The sequence below is a fragment of the Drosophila kikkawai genome, chromosome 2L, assembly GCF_030179895.1.
Source record: "Drosophila kikkawai strain 14028-0561.14 chromosome 2L, DkikHiC1v2, whole genome shotgun sequence".
Taxonomy (NCBI): domain Eukaryota; kingdom Metazoa; phylum Arthropoda; class Insecta; order Diptera; family Drosophilidae; genus Drosophila; species Drosophila kikkawai.
In genome coordinates, this window is record NC_091728.1 from 14535624 (window position 1) to 14551846 (window position 16223).

At 42.4% G+C, this 16223-nt stretch overlaps 2 protein-coding genes across 5 annotated transcripts; one reads left to right on the plus strand and one right to left on the minus strand.

Moving 5' to 3' along the window:
- Positions 1 to 846: 846 nt before the first annotated feature.
- LOC108086248 (bridge-like lipid transfer protein family member 3B) lies at positions 847 to 14241 on the minus strand. 4 transcript variants are annotated; one of them, XM_070285098.1, is made up of 18 exons: positions 14179 to 14241; positions 13421 to 13957; positions 11335 to 11536; positions 9369 to 10004; positions 8589 to 9303; positions 7949 to 8041; positions 6791 to 7872; positions 6554 to 6713; positions 5772 to 5913; positions 5164 to 5712; positions 4988 to 5102; positions 4388 to 4408; positions 3365 to 3507; positions 3126 to 3249; positions 2906 to 3053; positions 2678 to 2852; positions 2494 to 2611; positions 847 to 2169 (listed from the first exon to the last, which is right to left on the minus strand). In XM_070285098.1, exons 2-18 carry the CDS (start codon positions 13462 to 13464, stop codon positions 2119 to 2121), a joined length of 4518 nt encoding a protein of 1505 aa, XP_070141199.1. In that variant the 5' UTR covers positions 13465 to 13957; positions 14179 to 14241; the 3' UTR covers positions 847 to 2118. The 4 variants fall into 4 exon arrangements, with proteins under 4 accessions (XP_070141199.1, XP_017038617.1, XP_017038615.1 ...); XM_017183128.3 differs by having other exon boundaries at positions 6632 to 6713; positions 14071 to 14189; XM_017183126.3 differs by having other exon boundaries at positions 14071 to 14188.
- LOC108086271 (UBX domain-containing protein 7) lies at positions 14236 to 16105 on the plus strand. Its single transcript, XM_017183158.3, has one exon. The coding sequence runs from the start codon at positions 14416 to 14418 to the stop codon at positions 15904 to 15906; it is 1491 nt and encodes a 496-aa protein (XP_017038647.1). The 5' UTR covers positions 14236 to 14415; the 3' UTR covers positions 15907 to 16105.
- The last annotated feature ends 118 nt before the right edge of the window (positions 16106 to 16223 follow it).

A 16223-nucleotide genomic window follows, 5' to 3' on the forward strand; every position in this document is an offset into this window, starting at 1 on the left:
TTGTATACCCTTGGAGGTAACAATTAAAATATATCATAACTAAGCCAAAAATGCATTAATTTCGATTCGGAAAGCAGTTTTGTGTTAGTTTTTATTAATTTAAAAAAACTGCATACCAAATTTAAAATTTTAAGAAATCAAAATTGTTGGCCATTTTTGCTAATTTTAATGATGTAACCCCTTATAAAACTTTGCAAAAATGGCCAAAAAATCGATTTCTTCCGGACATGTCTAGAAAGATTCCCCTGTTGATGCTGATCAAGAATATATATGGTTTATGGGGTCGGAAATTATTCCTTGACTTAGAAAAATATTATTTTCTATTATAAATTCGGATTTTTTATATTAAAAAACTTCTTGATTTTTTTAAAATTAAAAATATCATAACTTGGCCAAAAGAGCATTAATTTTAAATCGGAAAACTGTTCTGTGCAAGATTTTCTACAGTTAATAAATCTGAATACTTCATTTAAAAATTTTTAAAATTCAATTTTTTTATCAAAATCAAAAATTTTAATGATGTAACCCCTTATAAAATTTTGCAAAAATGGCAAAAAAATCGATTTCTTCCTGCCATATCTAGAAAGATTCCCCTGTTGATGCTGATGAAGAATATATATACTTTATAGGGTCGGAAACGCCTCCTTCACTGCGTTGCAAACTTCTGACTGAAATTATAATACCCTGCAAGGGTATAAAAACAAAATTTACACATCGTTGGAGTTAAAAACAAACACCTTATCACTGCTGATGTGAAGTATTTTGGTTTCCGGTGGTCTTCCGGCTTCATGTCTCTAAGCCGGCTCCATCGGGTTCACATCAATATCCGAATAAAAACACACCAACAACATTTACATTTGAATATATTTGCAATATTTAATATGACTTCAATTTCTTTAGTTTCATTTCGCCTAGCTACAGATGAAAACTTTCGTATAATGTGTATAACAATCAATAATGGTTTTAGTTTTAGTTTGTTTTCTTTTTTTTTCTTATATTTTTGTTAAACTTTTATAATACAAATACAAACATTTGTTCATTTACAATTCGAAATATATATATGAAGACTTTTTATTTAAAATTTGTATACGCATAGCGCTACTGACTTGAGTTTATTTTTTTGATTTTTATTCAACATGGTACAGTACAGCATCTGATTTAATTCAAGTTTATATATATAGTATAAGCAGACATTTATAGCTTATAGGATGTCGTCTATACAACACTTTTGATTACGGTAATTGTGTTATTAGTATTTAGTTTTGATTAGTAGTTGGGAGTTGAGAAGCAAACGATGATTGTTTCGAATGGAATGTTAGTGTGAATGCGAATGCGAATACGAATTTCGTTAGAGAATACTATCAAGTTCCGATTATATAATAAATTTGGCCAAATATATATTTTGCTAGCGCACGATTACAACAACAACAACAGCAATGCATACACACACACTTACTAGAATTCAGTTTTTGATATGATCATGAATCACAACAATAGGTTCTATATCTCCAATTATCCATGGAATTAGTGGAATAATATACACAATATATGTATATATATGAGTAGGCGCAATATCAATGACACATTAACTCTGTCTGTACATAGTTCCAGCTCTCTCGCTTTGATTATCATCTTGTAAAATAATTAACAATGGTGTTTTTTTGGTTAAAAGTTTGCTTTCTAAAAAGATCAACATAAAAAACTTTCCAAAAGTTATCAAAATCAAATAAAAAAGACATTCTTTGGAACGATAGCAAGCTTAAAACCGATAAAAACAATATGTTCGTATAGTTATAGTTAAAGATTTAGCTTTCCGCGTGTATATATATATACGTATAGCTCTTTGTATAAGTGTAAGTATAAGTATAAGTAAGTATGACGAACGGCAACGTGAAAAGTGTCCGTGTTCGGTACGGCTCAGTCTTCTGCTAAACTCAAACTCAAAATCGAATGGCGATGATGTTGAGGAGGACGTCATAGGCATTTATATATATAGATATAGAGGTTTCTCTATCACGACTGACTATCGGCATACGCTGGCTGGCTGGCTGGCTGAGTGGCTTAGGGCTAGGCATTGTTGTTCTCGCCGCAGCATTGTATGCAGTCCATGCAGTTGTGCTACCTATTGCCATCACTCTTTCTGTTTATATTCGATGAGGTCAGTTGTACCTACAATAAAACGATATATTTAGTAAAATCGAAATTATAAGCAAGGACTACAAAACTAGCAGAAAGCGTGTGAAAAAGTTTAGCATGCTTTCAAAGCAAGGCTCAAGGCGTGCTTGGGCATTAACTGACCTTCGATCCTTGCATTATTATTATTATTTGTGGTGTTCTTAAGCTTAATGTGTCTCAACTTTACGCACACAACACAACACAACAAACAGGAAGAAGGTGTTTCAAAAAGGTGAACAATACAATCAACAAAGTTAGAGAGACAGTGAGAAACGTGTGAAAGAATTAAGACACAGATTTGTCCTACTTTTAAATTACCTGCAAGGAACGTATGGTATCAAGCAGAGCCTTCTTCTCCTCCAACAGTATGCTGATGTCATCCTGGGCAGCCTTCAAATAGGAGCGCAGCACATCTGTTTCCTGTTTGGTTCTTTGCCTAAAGGGTTTCATTAATATTCAGTATAAAATAATACTTCTAAAACCTAATGCTTTAATCCTTTACCTATAATTATCCGTGTTCACTTTTGAGTCAACCAACTGCCTCCGCAATTGATCATTGTCCAGCTTCATCTGCTGCATCACCAGCTGCATGGATAGCAGCTCCCTGTCCCGTTCACGCGGTGCTCCAAACAAGGCACTGCCCAGAGCCTGATGCTGGGCGGCACTCATGTTTGTATCTGCCAGAAAACATACTTTATATAAATATTTCGTGTACAATTTTGTGTTTTACCTATGGGCTGGATGTTTAGCACTCCAGTCTTGTCACGCTCTAGACGCATGCGGCCAATGCACAGATTTATGGGCACGGGACCCGGTGAGGTAATATTAACGGGTGGACGGTCCTCCAGCAGGTTGATGCGAACATTTTCCACATTTATCTGAAGACAAGCAATCATAAATAATAATAAATGGAACTTTTTGTAAAAGAGCAATCTAAAAATGATACTTACTGTGATAGGCATTGGCGGTGAGATGACCTCATCCTCGGCCAGATCGCCCAGACCAATTACAGTGCTCATCGACAGATCCATATTGATGTCTTTTACACGGATCTCAGCATGGTGAGTGATCCAGCTGGAATTTGGATTCAGAAAAAACAATAAAATTAATTTAAAAAAAAGAAATATATATAATAAAATTATAAATAATAATAATAAAATTGTATATATTAAGGAAAGTGTAATCATACCTTTGTATGCGCTTCCGATCAATGAGGCCTTCAATTTCCTTGGGCATGTCCAGAGTCTCCTCCAAGCGCAGACGGATGCAAGGTGGAGCCTCTGGATTGTATGGCGCCAGATTCCAGGCCTTGCACCTCGCTCCAAACTTGGTCTGAGGTTTAGGGGTTAGAGAGTAAGAAACCATTATAGTTTAAGGTCCCATAAAGACTGGAATCATGGTGATAAACTACATTTGGAAACAGCTAGAGAACAACATGCAAAGCTGAAAGCACACCCATGCAATGTGGGTATGAGTAGAGTGTGTGAATTGGTTTATGTGTGTGTGTGTTGATGTGGTGGGTGTGTTATGGGCGGAATGTTATTTTTTTTTAAGAAGCCTTGTGTGTGTGTATTTAAGTACTTAGTTTAGTTAGTTTTAAACAGTACAGTTGTTAGTAGTAGTTACTCTTGTGGTTGTCCCAAGTCAGTTAGTTGGTAGTTAGTGCTTTGTGGTGGCTTTTTGTTCTTGTTAGTGTAGTTCTACTGTACTTTGCCTAGACTTCTATGTCTCTGAATGAACCAATTTCGTAGCAAATCATAAGTCATCATCAACAAAGCAATACCAGCAACGAAATAATAAAATCAAATGGAATTTGTTGGGATCTAAGCATGTACTTTTTGTGTGGAAGACTGGGATCAATCGTCGTTCTAACGCGCATTTCATGCTCAAAAAACCATTATTCGACCGAGAGAAATCCATTTTCATTAGCGTTGAGCAAGGTTATTCCCTCCGGCAAGCTATCAACTACTCAACTAATGGCCAAGAACGCCCAAAAATGCGATTGCAAACAGGCCAAAAGTCAACTACAATATCAAATGATAAAATATATAATAAACGCACCAAAGAAACCATTAATTTATAATAATTAATTGATAAATAATAATACTGTTAGCTTAAACTCTGGATAGTATATGTACAAAGCGGTTAAATTATAAATAAAAAATAGTAGGCATTTAATAAAGTAATTTCAATTGTTGTTTATTTTTGATACCTTGTTTGCTTGATGCGCGATCTATTTTTCGGTTTCGGAGTGTTGTTGTAGTAGTAGTTGTTGTTGTTGGTTTGTAGTTGTTGGTGATTGTTGTAATTGTTGAAATTCGTGTCATGTAAGAATTGTCATAGATCAATTTACAAGTGTGTGTTTTAGATTTTCATGTTGATTATAAATTTTGGTTTTGAATTTTGTATTAGATTAGCACACATTGAGATCGATTTTGAGTATATATTTATATATTTGTTTTTATAAGAGAGAAAGAGAGAAAATATAATGAGAAAATGATTATATGAGAAGTTATCTTACAGGAAAAGCTCACTTGCTTTATAAATAAACATTTAAATCATAAGAGAAACCTAATGAAACTTTCAAAGCGTTTATATTAAAAGTTCTTTGAATAAAAGTTATCGAAACATGCAGAATGTTGAGAAAGTTCGAAAGCGCAAAACATTTAATTGACCAAAATCTTAAGAGAAAAAACCGAAGATTTATATTTTTTTCATATATTTACAAATCAAACACAAAAACAAATGAAGAAAACAAACAAACAAATAACTGAAAAATAAGTTTCTATTAAAAATAGTGCAAGAAGTCTACCTGAAGCTCGTCCCAAGGAATGGCTCCGCACTCATCACAGGACACGGCAGCCACCTGCAGGCGAACCGAGGACTTGGGACCCTCCTGTTGGCGTATCAGCTCAACGGTGGTTAATCTGGAAAGATTTTAACAAAAAATTAATAAAAATACGATTTAAAAAAATCAAGTAAATCAACCTAAAGGTGGCCATGGACACCAGATCCCGTCGCCGCCAGGTGCTGCCCTCCGAGGGTTCCGATGGCGAGGACATGTTCGTCTTGTAGCTGCTCGGCTGCTCCTCATACACCTCGCTGGCCACCTCCACCGGCGAGGCCTTCATGTTGTTGTCGTTGGTAAAGGGATTCAGGCGGAACATCACATCCATACAATCCATGGTCTTGTCGTCGCCCATCACCGCCGCATAATTCTCCGAGTCTGAGCTAATGTCGCTCTGTATGGAGAACGTATCACTGGCATCGTCATTGGGCGTGCCTGACTTAATGGCCGAGTCAATGGAAGTCATGAAACTGGAGAAGCCCTTCTTCATGGACAGCAGACCAGAGTTGATTTCCTTTGTTAAACTGGGTACGGTGTCGCCGCCTCCAGAACGACTGCCGCCGCTCTTGCCGCTCTTCGAGGCAGAGGAGATCGATTGCGATTGCGTGGAGATGCCCGTGTCCGGACGAGATCCCTGGCTGGGCGTGGAAGAGGCCAGTGTGGGTGTGCTTTGTATCTGAACATTGTAGCTGCAGGGGAAAGGGAACTTCTTAGCTTAAAGTTTATTGTTTATTTTAGCTCATCTCACCCATGCGTATTGGGATTGGATATGTGTATGCCGCTGTCGAAAGGCGGCTCATTGGTCACTGGAGAAGGAGTCTCTACACTGCCAAAGGTATTGCTCTTCAGCTGGTCCAGTGGCGGTGGTGTGGGCCAGGTTATGTTGCCGCCTGGTTACGATTTATTATTGATATTAATAAGAAATGTTATGGGGCAAGAGTTTACATTTTGTTTTACAATATTGATTAGGCTCTAAAATGGCTCTGCATGGGTTAGTAATTAAGAGTACAAAATAAACATGCGAGATATACATATTTAAAAGGCGGATAGTTGTCTCTGAAGCCAAGTGGAAGTCTATGGGGGAAATAGATGGGAATATCAGACAATATCGATAACCTCGATATCTTTATCTATATTTCTTTTATACCCATTCTTTCCCTGGCTTCAGTTCAACAGCTTCCAATAATAATAAGGACAAATGTGTGTGTGTAGAGGTCCTAGGTGCCCAGCCTAAACGCATTACATAATTGTTAAAGTTAATGTTCTAGTTCGACTTGAAAGCGAGTATTACAGCAGCAAGTGTTTAACTAGCTCCTGGGTTAGTCTGGTGATCATAGTGATGGAGCTTATTATTTTGGGGTTAGGACTAGGAACAACACGACATCGGTGAGAACTACTAGTGTGTGGGTTAAGACATTAACTAGAGTCTAGTGTGGCAAGTCGATCTCACTGGACGTTCGAGGTTAGTTACTTAGGTTATAAAACTAAAGAGAGTTGAAGAGAGACAACAAAAGATATATAAATTCTTACTATTCATGTGTAAATCGTCACCCAGACTAGCTGAGTCGGGCACGACACTTTCAGCATCGCCACCACTTGATTCCTTACCAGGTGTTGGCGATGGCATCACGAGCGTCACCTCGATCTGCGGCACAACGCACCCAAATATGATTGATTTTTGTTCATTTTGCTGGGAATTATAATATAAATATATACATCAGATCACGGATAGGTGTATGAAATGCACCAATAAAAAATTTGCCCTACCTTATGTAAGATTCGCTCGGCATCTAGGTTTAGGAAGGTGGACATCTCATTAAGCTCCTCCGCCATGCGCAGCAGAAAAAGCAACTGGTAGTGATCGATCTGGAGGCTCACCAAGTTCGAAATGTGGGCAATGGCGTGCACATCCGCTGTGCGATCCGGTGCAGGAGCAGGCGGTGATGATGCCGCACTGCCGGCGAGACGGACATCCTCGTCACTCATTAGAAAGGGATTGCACGCCTGAAGGGGCGGCAAAGTGGACAACGGTGGCAGACCCATGCTTTCCATACTGGCCGCCGCCGCCGCCGTTCCACCCTTTCCCACATCCAGTTGTGCTTGGGCGGAGCCAGAGTGCAGCCACAGGGTGATGGGCACCGCGTCCACGAACGGAATGGATTTGTTGGGTCCGAGCGAGCGGGCGCCCAGGAAATCCACCCACACGGGGTCCAGCTTGATGCACCACACATCCCGAGGCTCCAGCCACATGACATAACGGGAAAGGTACTGCGTGGAGGCGGAACGGGGCAGTTGTTGACTGTCCCCAGGCGACATCATGCTCACATCCGAGGCAGCCACGTGCGACAGAATGCGATCCGTGACAATGCACATGTCTCCGTCGACGGAGGGAAAGCCAGAGCCAAAGACCAAGGATCCCTCCTGCAGTGAGTGCAGGGCCTGTGCCAGATCCGCCCTCGAGCTGCCCATCTCACGGATGTTGGTCAGAGCAAAGCGCGAGACCTGTATCTGCATTGTCTTCGGTCGATCCTTTTGGCTGGGCGAATCCACGGCCGCCTCCATCACGACACGCGGCATAATCGCTTCCACCTTGACATCCATGTACATCAGATTTGGCTCCTGATCCACATTCACGCCAGCCATCTGTGTGCCATTGGAGCCATTGGAGGAGGCAATCGAGCCGCGTGCACTGCGCGGCTGCTGCTGGAGAGGATGTTGTTGGGATCCCACACTGGTGCGTAGCAGGCTCTCGTGCAAATTGAGGCCAAAGGAGTTGAGCCACAGAATAGAGCTGAGATCAAAGTGCATCTGGATAGGATTTACATGCACAAAGACCTTGGAGGGGGGTACTATCAAGAAGAAAGCAAAAAAAGTTTGTAAACAAAAAGCTATATAGATGAATTTTTGCAATTATTCCAAACTCACATGGAAATACAAAGTCCCCGGGGTAATAGAAGTAAGTATATTCCGCATGGATAATGGGCATCTCGGCGGGAAACGAATATCGATCCTTGTCACCTGCAAACACGCATTAAAACTGGTTAATTCTGAACTGGAATTAATGGAAAAGGTTTAGAAATGCATAATGACTTCAGCAGAGTTAGGAGCCTTTGTGACATATTCACCTGAGGATTTGCTTTTCCTTTTATGTTGCGCTACACAATAGCAACGTTAACAACAATATACAACAACAAAAGCAATTTACATGTTTTCATGGATGGAATGGAATTAATCGGATAAAAAAGCAACGAGAGAAAAAGAGATGCCAAAATGTTAAAATAGTTAAAGATGCTTGAGTATCACTTTAATCAACTTATATATAGTAATTGAGTTCCTACTATAATTACACAGGCCGAGCAAATTATATAGTAAGGAACAGCCTGATATAATTATATTTTATTTTAAATTCTTGAATAATGCAGACTCATCTGATATATCAGTTGACATAAAGCAAAACTCTTATGAAATGTGTGTTCTGTGTGTTTCTCTGGCAGTTATGTAGGCGTAGCTTGTTAGGTGGCTTGTTTATTGGCTTGTTGGTAAAACAATATCTCAAAACCCATACCCGAAACAAATTCCTTGGGCATTGCCTTCTTCCCCGAAGTGGTCACTCGGTACAGGGTAAAATCCTCAATCCTTAGAATCACACAAGAGCTCATCAGTTTGGCCAGATTCTCCAGCGTGCTCCTTTGCTGGGCAGCCTGCGACAACTGGCTATTGGCGGAGGCACTACCAGAACCCATACCAGAACCACCCGATCCTCCAGCAAGTCCAGCTGCCGTGGGCGTGCTGCTGCCATTGGAGAAGCTACCCGCTCCATGCTGTGAGCTCAGCATGCTGGGATTTAGCATAACAGGCGAGGCGGGAGTGCTCCGTTCCAGTGGCGCATGCATGGCCGGTCGATTGGGCTGGCTCAGGTTTAGCACAGCCTCACGGAAGGCATTGAGCGATTCCTTGAGCCACAATGCCGGCGCGACCGAGGCCTCTTTGTACTTGGCCCAATGCGAGCGATCCGATTTGGCCAGGTGATAGGGATAGTAGTCCACCTGGAAGGCGGTGACCGAGACCTGCAAGGCACCGCCCTTATCCAACTCCGGATAGCTGGAGCGACCATCGCCCTCGTCGTCGCACAAGTGAAGATCAATCCGCTGGCTAAAGAAATGATACGACGTCTCGCGGACATCGAAGGCGTTGAACATGCGCTGGGCATTGGTCGTGTGAGCGGATTCGGACAGACGGTTCTGCTGCTGCTCCACCTGAGCCTTGTATTCGGGCAGTGTCTGTCATTGGGAACAAAATCAGTATTCTATATATTCTATTTTCTATATATTATATTTTTACCCACCTGCATTTTGCGAGCCGCCTTCGACTTTTGTGTGGCATGTGTGGCCGCCTTGATCAAACCGGACAGTGAGTCCACAAAATGCAGAGCCGCCTTCAACTGCGAGTCCGTGAGCACCCACAGCAGATCGTCCAGGATGAGGACCAGGCGGGAAGCGAGCAACGAACAGTCCGACAATCGCTTGCGGATCGTAATCCGGCATCTGGCGTGATTGGTGAGCAGGCGCAGTGGCGTCAAAGACTTGTCCTGCGTGGAACTGGCCTCGATGCGTACCGTCTGCCAAGACAGCTCCTTGAAGATAAGGATAATGCCCTTCTGGGCATCCTTGAGGCGCGTCATCCGTAGATCAGCATTGGCCCACTTTGGTGTCTTCGATTCAACCCGAATGCGGGACATTTGCACGGAGGCGGTAAAGGCTGCGCTTACAAAGTTCACGTTCACCGTGTTGACCACAATTGTGATGCCATCGACCACCTTGTGTATGAAGCTGTATTTACCCTGAGGCACTTGTGGCAGAGCAGCGGCCGCAGTGGTGGGGGATCCTGCTCCTCCGGGACCGGATCCTCCTCCTCCTCCTCCACCTGCATCGCGTGTCGTTGGATTGCAGGTCTCGATGGTGATGCGCACCTCATCTAAAGTCTGTGGGAATGATTGTGGAATTAGTAACATTTGAGATAATAAATAAAATAAATAAATAATTGTAAAAATACTTAAAATATAATAGTGTTGCTTTTTCAAAGTGTATGTTTAAGGAACTCATGGATATAGACATCTCTGTGGCAAATTAAGAAATTATAAGAAGTTAACCACATATGTATAAAAAAAACGTATAAATTAAAAATTAAACAGATTTAAATATAGTCTTATAAATATATATTACAAAAATGCAACAGTACACTAATCACAATAAAAACTTAATTTTTTTTCTATGAAAACATCGATTTTAGTCCAAATGATCCTTAAAAATTTCATAGCATACTTTAAAGTCACATTTTAAAATTCTACAGCACTAAGGATATATATTTTTCCTCATAAAAAATACAAATGTACTTTTAACAAGAAAGAAAGCTAACTTTGGCCAGCCAAAGTTTGTAGTATACCCTTGCAGGTAACAATTAAAATATATCATAGCTAAGCCAAAAATGCATTAATTTCGATTCGGAAAGCAGTTTTGTGTTAGTTTTTATTAATTTAAAAAAACTGCATACCAAATTTAAAATTTTAAGAAATCAAAATTTTTGGCCATTTTTGCTAATTTTAATGATGTAACCCCTTATCAAATTTCGCAAAAATTGCCAAAAAATCGATTTCTTCCGGACATGTCTAGAAAGATTCGCATGTTAATGCTGATCAAAAATATATATGGTTTATGGAGTCGGAAATGATTCCTTGACTTAGAAAAATATTATTTTGTATTATAAAATCTGATTTTTATATTAAAAAACATTTTAATTTTTTTTTAAATTAAAAATATCATAACTCGGCCAAAAGAGCATTAATTTTAAAGCGGAAAACTGTTCTGTGCAAGATTTTCTATAGTTAATAAATCTGCATACTTCATTTAAAAATTTTGAAAATTCAATTTTTTATCAAAACCCCTTATAAAATTTTGCAAAAATGTCAAAAAAATTGATTTCTTCCTGACATATCTAGAAAGATTCCCCTGCTGATGCTGATCAAGAATATATATACTTTATAGGGTCGGAAACGTCTCCTTCACTACGTTGCAAACTTCTGACTGAAATTATAATACCCTGCAAGGGTATAAAAATGTAATTCCTTGGACTGCTATAAATGCACATTTAATAAATTATTTCCTTGGACTGCTATAAAAAAAACACTTTACGGGAAACAGGATAGATTAAAGAGAGATGCAGCTGTACTCTGTACTAATTGGAGTGCAATTTCCTGAACTTTTTCTCCTTTTTTTTTTTACTATTTCCCCTTAATCCCTAGGATTACTACTCACCAGCGTTATGGGCACGCTCTTGAGCTTGGTCCAGCTAATCCGGAAGGAGACATGATTGCACCAGGCAGAGGTGAGGCGCAGCCAGCTGGGCAGTTCCAGTAGCTCGGTGAGCACCCGCTCGTCCAGCTCCAGGTTCGAGAGCTCTCCCTCGCCGCGAAAGGTGCTCAGGTTGATTTTGTCCGAGGATAGGTTCTTCGTGTAGCTACGTGGAGAAAAAAACAGGAGGGAACGTGAGTGGTCGTCGTCTGCTTGTCTCGCCAATTAAATCAGCCTCATCGCACATGTCACATTGCATTTGCAAAGTAGGGAAATAACAGAAAGGGGACTAGCTGTTATGTTGCCGAACCTGGGGAGGAATAGAGATATAAAGCAGGGGGCGAACTCGTGAACTGTCGGCGCCAGATGGTTGCCACCAATTGACCCATTTCCCTCTAATGGCTCTGAGTATAATTGAAATCGAATTGATTCGGTTAAAGAGACGGGGAGGAAAAGGTTTACGGCGGTTGTGGAATTCCAGCTCAACTTGCTACTTAAGAACTTTTTCTTGGCCATCTCAAAAATCCCCTGGCAATAAGAAATGCCGATCAGGTAGGGTAAGTTTCCAACTTCCTGGCCGGGAGAAAAATGATAACAGCCACGGCGGGCGGGTGCAGTAAAGAGATTTTCTTTAACTTTTCGCCGTCCCACAACTTGGGCAACAAGTTTGCTTTGCATTTACACTCACGCTCTCTCTCTCTCTCTCCTCGGCCATGTTATGTTATAAACTTGGCTTGTTTGCAGCCTAATTGCGTGGAAGGGAGCAGGCAGGTGGCAGGTGGTGGAGGGCAAGGACAGAGTACGCGGTGGCAATAACGCACAAAAGATATCCACAAAGGGGCCAAGACAATGCCGCTGTGTATACGGGTAAATATGGCCTTTGTTTAAGCAGGTGGTAGGCCAGGACTTGACATATTAAAGTTCGTGTGTGGGGACAGATATATATAAAAAGCATTATACTGAAACGGACGAGGAATGGGGCAAAGGGGAAATGGTAGCTTTGCGACAATATTTCCACTTGAAAGCTAATTATTGTTTCTACTAAAGTGCACTCAGAAAGACACTTGAATTAAACTAGAACTTGAATTTTTTTTTTAGAAAGCAAAAGCTATAGCTTCAAATACAGATTTTAAAAATTATCTTTAATATTCATACTGGTTTTAATTTTTAGAGCCACTATTTAAAGTCTTTACCAGAGATGCTTTGTTAAAATTCAAAATCTCATCTTAAAAGGATAAAAACCCAGGAATGTATTTTTTATTGAAACTGTCTAACTTTCTTTCTGTGTAACAACCTGGCCAAGCAATCGGAGATCCTCCCTTGGGGCCTGCATTGTTTATAATTATACGAATACGAAAATAAGTATTTGATTTTGTTACCCTGCTCATAAATATGTGTTTACTGCCGCGGTGACGGAGTCGTCAAAGCCCCCTGTTCCGGACAAGGTTATCGAAAAACCCAGCCATCAAGTAAACCATATTGAGCCAAGGAAGAGACGGAAAATTGAATTTCACATGCAAATGCCGCTGGCTGCGACAAAGGAAGGAGGGAGTGAGGGAATGGATGGGTATTCAATTCCAAGGAGACGGAGTCAACGTAAAAAGAAAAATAATAAACATTTACGGATGATGGGAAAATTGAAAGTGTGTGGAGGGCAGAAAATTGGCAATCCACTTGTTACTTGGCGAGGAAGGGGAAACCTCCGGCCGGTGCCAGCGGAGGCTAGCAAATTAGCAACGGGGCAGCAGAAGCGATAAGCGATAAAGAAGGCATAAAAGCGGGGGTCAGGACAGGTGACGAGAGTGAAAGAACTAGAAGGGGGAGGCATGGAAGCTGTGAAAAATACACGCACACACAGACACAGCCAGAGAGAGGCAAGCAACAATGCTGAAAGCTGGGAAAAATCAATTGGCGCTCCAAGGGCTCCTCCGCCACTCGCAAGCTGGTCAAAGGGGCCACTGGCCCACCCAAGTGCAACTAATTGAGTTTCGTAATTACATTTCCCACTGACACAGATTAAATCCCGACTATGTAACCCCAACACACTTACATGGACAAATGTTTGAGCAATTGGTTCTTTATCAGCGATACCATCTTGCGACGTCAGCAGCATTAACAATAAACAAATAAACAATGAACTGGAACCCCGGAGTTGGAACAGCGGAGAGTTCAACTTGATCCGCGCAGCATTACGCGGACAGCTTGAGTAGGCACTCGGGCGGGGAGGCAGCAAATGGCACTGGGGATCCGTAGATCCGATTTCAAATCACTGGGAATCACTTTTATTTTTTCACTCTGAAGCACCTGACGCACGGATTCTGATTGGGAAAACTGGCTTCGTTGGTCCCGGTACGCGGCGGTTCACATATTCACGGTCACAGCAGGTGGGCAGATTTTTCGATTCACCAGTCCGCAGAGGTATTAGTCATGTTTTTTGGGGGACAACTCCTCGGCAATTGCGAATCTTATCTTAATTTTTCGCGTATATAAAGACGCAAGACTTTTGTGCTGCTGCTGGCCAGTGTTGCGCAGCGACTGGTGCAGAGCTCAGTGCTGCGGAGCGCTGCCAGTGGAGTGTCAAACTCTCCTGTAAAAGGTGGCGATGTTTTGTTGATTAAAAAATTATAAATAAAATTATAAAAAAATAATAATTATTAAAATTAAATGTTAAGCCACAAAAAGTTGTAATTCCCTGAATACCGTTTATTTGGGAGTATTTTGTAATAACAAAATTGTTTAAAAATTAATATTTAAAATAAACATATTTAAAATTAGTTTTTATAGAGAAAGTTTCGTATTATTTCTTACAAATTGAAATTTATTATTTTAAATAACCGTAAACGTAACTGCCACTGTCAAACATTTTCCAGCACTGCCACTGGCGCCAGCTTACGAACACTGATTTTCTCACAGCTGTGCGGTCGCATTTTATCTGTCCCTGGAAAATAGCTCGTTTTGATTTCGTACTCGTTTTCCGTTTTCCGAATTTCGTCAACGTTTCTGCGCGCCGAAGCCACCAAATCCGAACTCCTTGACCGCAGTGCCATGTCCACTAGCGAAGCGCCGGACGCGCTGATTGAGCAGGTGGTCGAAGTCACCGCTTGCACGTCGGAGGAGGCCAAGCATTATTTGGGGGCCTGTGCCAACGATGTCGCCGCTGCTGTGGCGCTTTTCTTCGAGCAGGGAGGCGCTGCAGCAGCGGCCTCCACATCTTCTGCAGCGGCCACCGCTGCACCTTCGCTTCCCCTGCTGGATGACGACGATGAGGTGCGTGCTCCTATCGCTCCGGTTCGGGAACAACTCATTCTGCCGGAGGACGACAACTTCTTTGCGTCTGGGAGCAGCAGCCGCCTATCACGGGTCACGCAGCGTGTTAAAGTGTGTCCCCTGCGGGATTTCGCCAGGGAGGCTGCCCTTATGGAGGAGCAGCTGCAGGCCACCGGCGTCTATGCTGATCCCAGTGCTCATCGACGTCGGCGGGAGCGCTCTGCGCAGATGCTGGTGGCCGGCCAGGCCGTGGCACTCAACAGTCGCTCCACAGCGGCCACAGCTACTAGCACATCCCGCCTCGGAGACCTGTTCCGCCCGCCCACAGATATACTTTACTCCGGAACGCTGACGGCGGCCAGGGAGTTCGCCACAAAGCGACAGCGCTGGCTGCTGGTGAACGTGCAGGGCGATAACTTCCAGTCGCAGACCATGAACCGCGACGTGTGGTCGGACAAGGACCTTAAGAAGCTGGTGAGACGTCAATTCACCTTCTGGCAGGTGGACAATGACACGTCAGAAGGCCGGCGTTTCGTGGCCTTCTATCACTGCGCCACTCTGCCCTATCTGTGCGTTATCGATCCCCGAACTGGGGAGGAAGTCTGGCGCAGTCCGGAGCCAAAGCAGGAGAATGTCCTGCCCGACTTGAGGCAGTTCCTGAAGGAGCATCGTGATTTTATAGCCGAGGATGCGCCCAGCACCTCAAAGCGATCAGCCGTACACATTTATGATGATGACGATCAAGGCGATCCGGAGGCCTCGTGCTCCTCGACGGCCAGCTCGAGGGGAACGCCAAAGAAGCGAGCCAAGGTGCTGGAGCTCACCGAGGAGGAGCAGCTGGAGCTGGCCATTAAGAATTCCATGAACGAAAACGGTGGCGGCGGCTCCAAGACCGATGATAATAATACAGAAGGAGGCAGCGATAATGAGAGCCTTGAGGAGTTCGACGACGAGGAGCTCAAGGGCGTCGTGGCCGCCTCGTATGAGAATCAGTTGGGCGAGGCAAAGGACGAGCTGACTGCCCTCAAGCTGCGTCTGCTCAATGTCGCCGGAACCGAAGAAATGGTCCAGCTGCGCTGGCCCTCGGACACAAAGCTGTCAACGCTGCGTCTGTACATCCGCCAAACGCACAAGCACATCCCCCACGAAGGCTACAAGCTCATCTGCGCCTTCCCTCGCAAATCCCTAGAGGCGGAGCACAACGACAGCTCGCTCAAGGAACTCGGCCTGCATCCGTCGGCCAATCTGCATCTCACGCTGGATGACTAGGAGACACCACATCCAGACCATGTTGGTCTCACACATAAGTTTGCGTACATATTTATTGCAAGTTCGTCTTTCGTATTTGTCAATCCACAAAAAATCCCGCCCCCCACAGTAACAAAAAGCAAGAAAAATCCATAAAAATTAACAAGCTGTCTTTAAATTTAAGTAAATACGTATTGAATAAAAATAATAAAAATATTTATATGTGGATTGTCTTTATTTGCTTGTAATATTTAATGAAGTTTTAAATTAAATAACTAGTGTCAATATATGGGCCGCGACTGTTTACAAATTCAAATAAACTTTTGAGGGTTTAACAA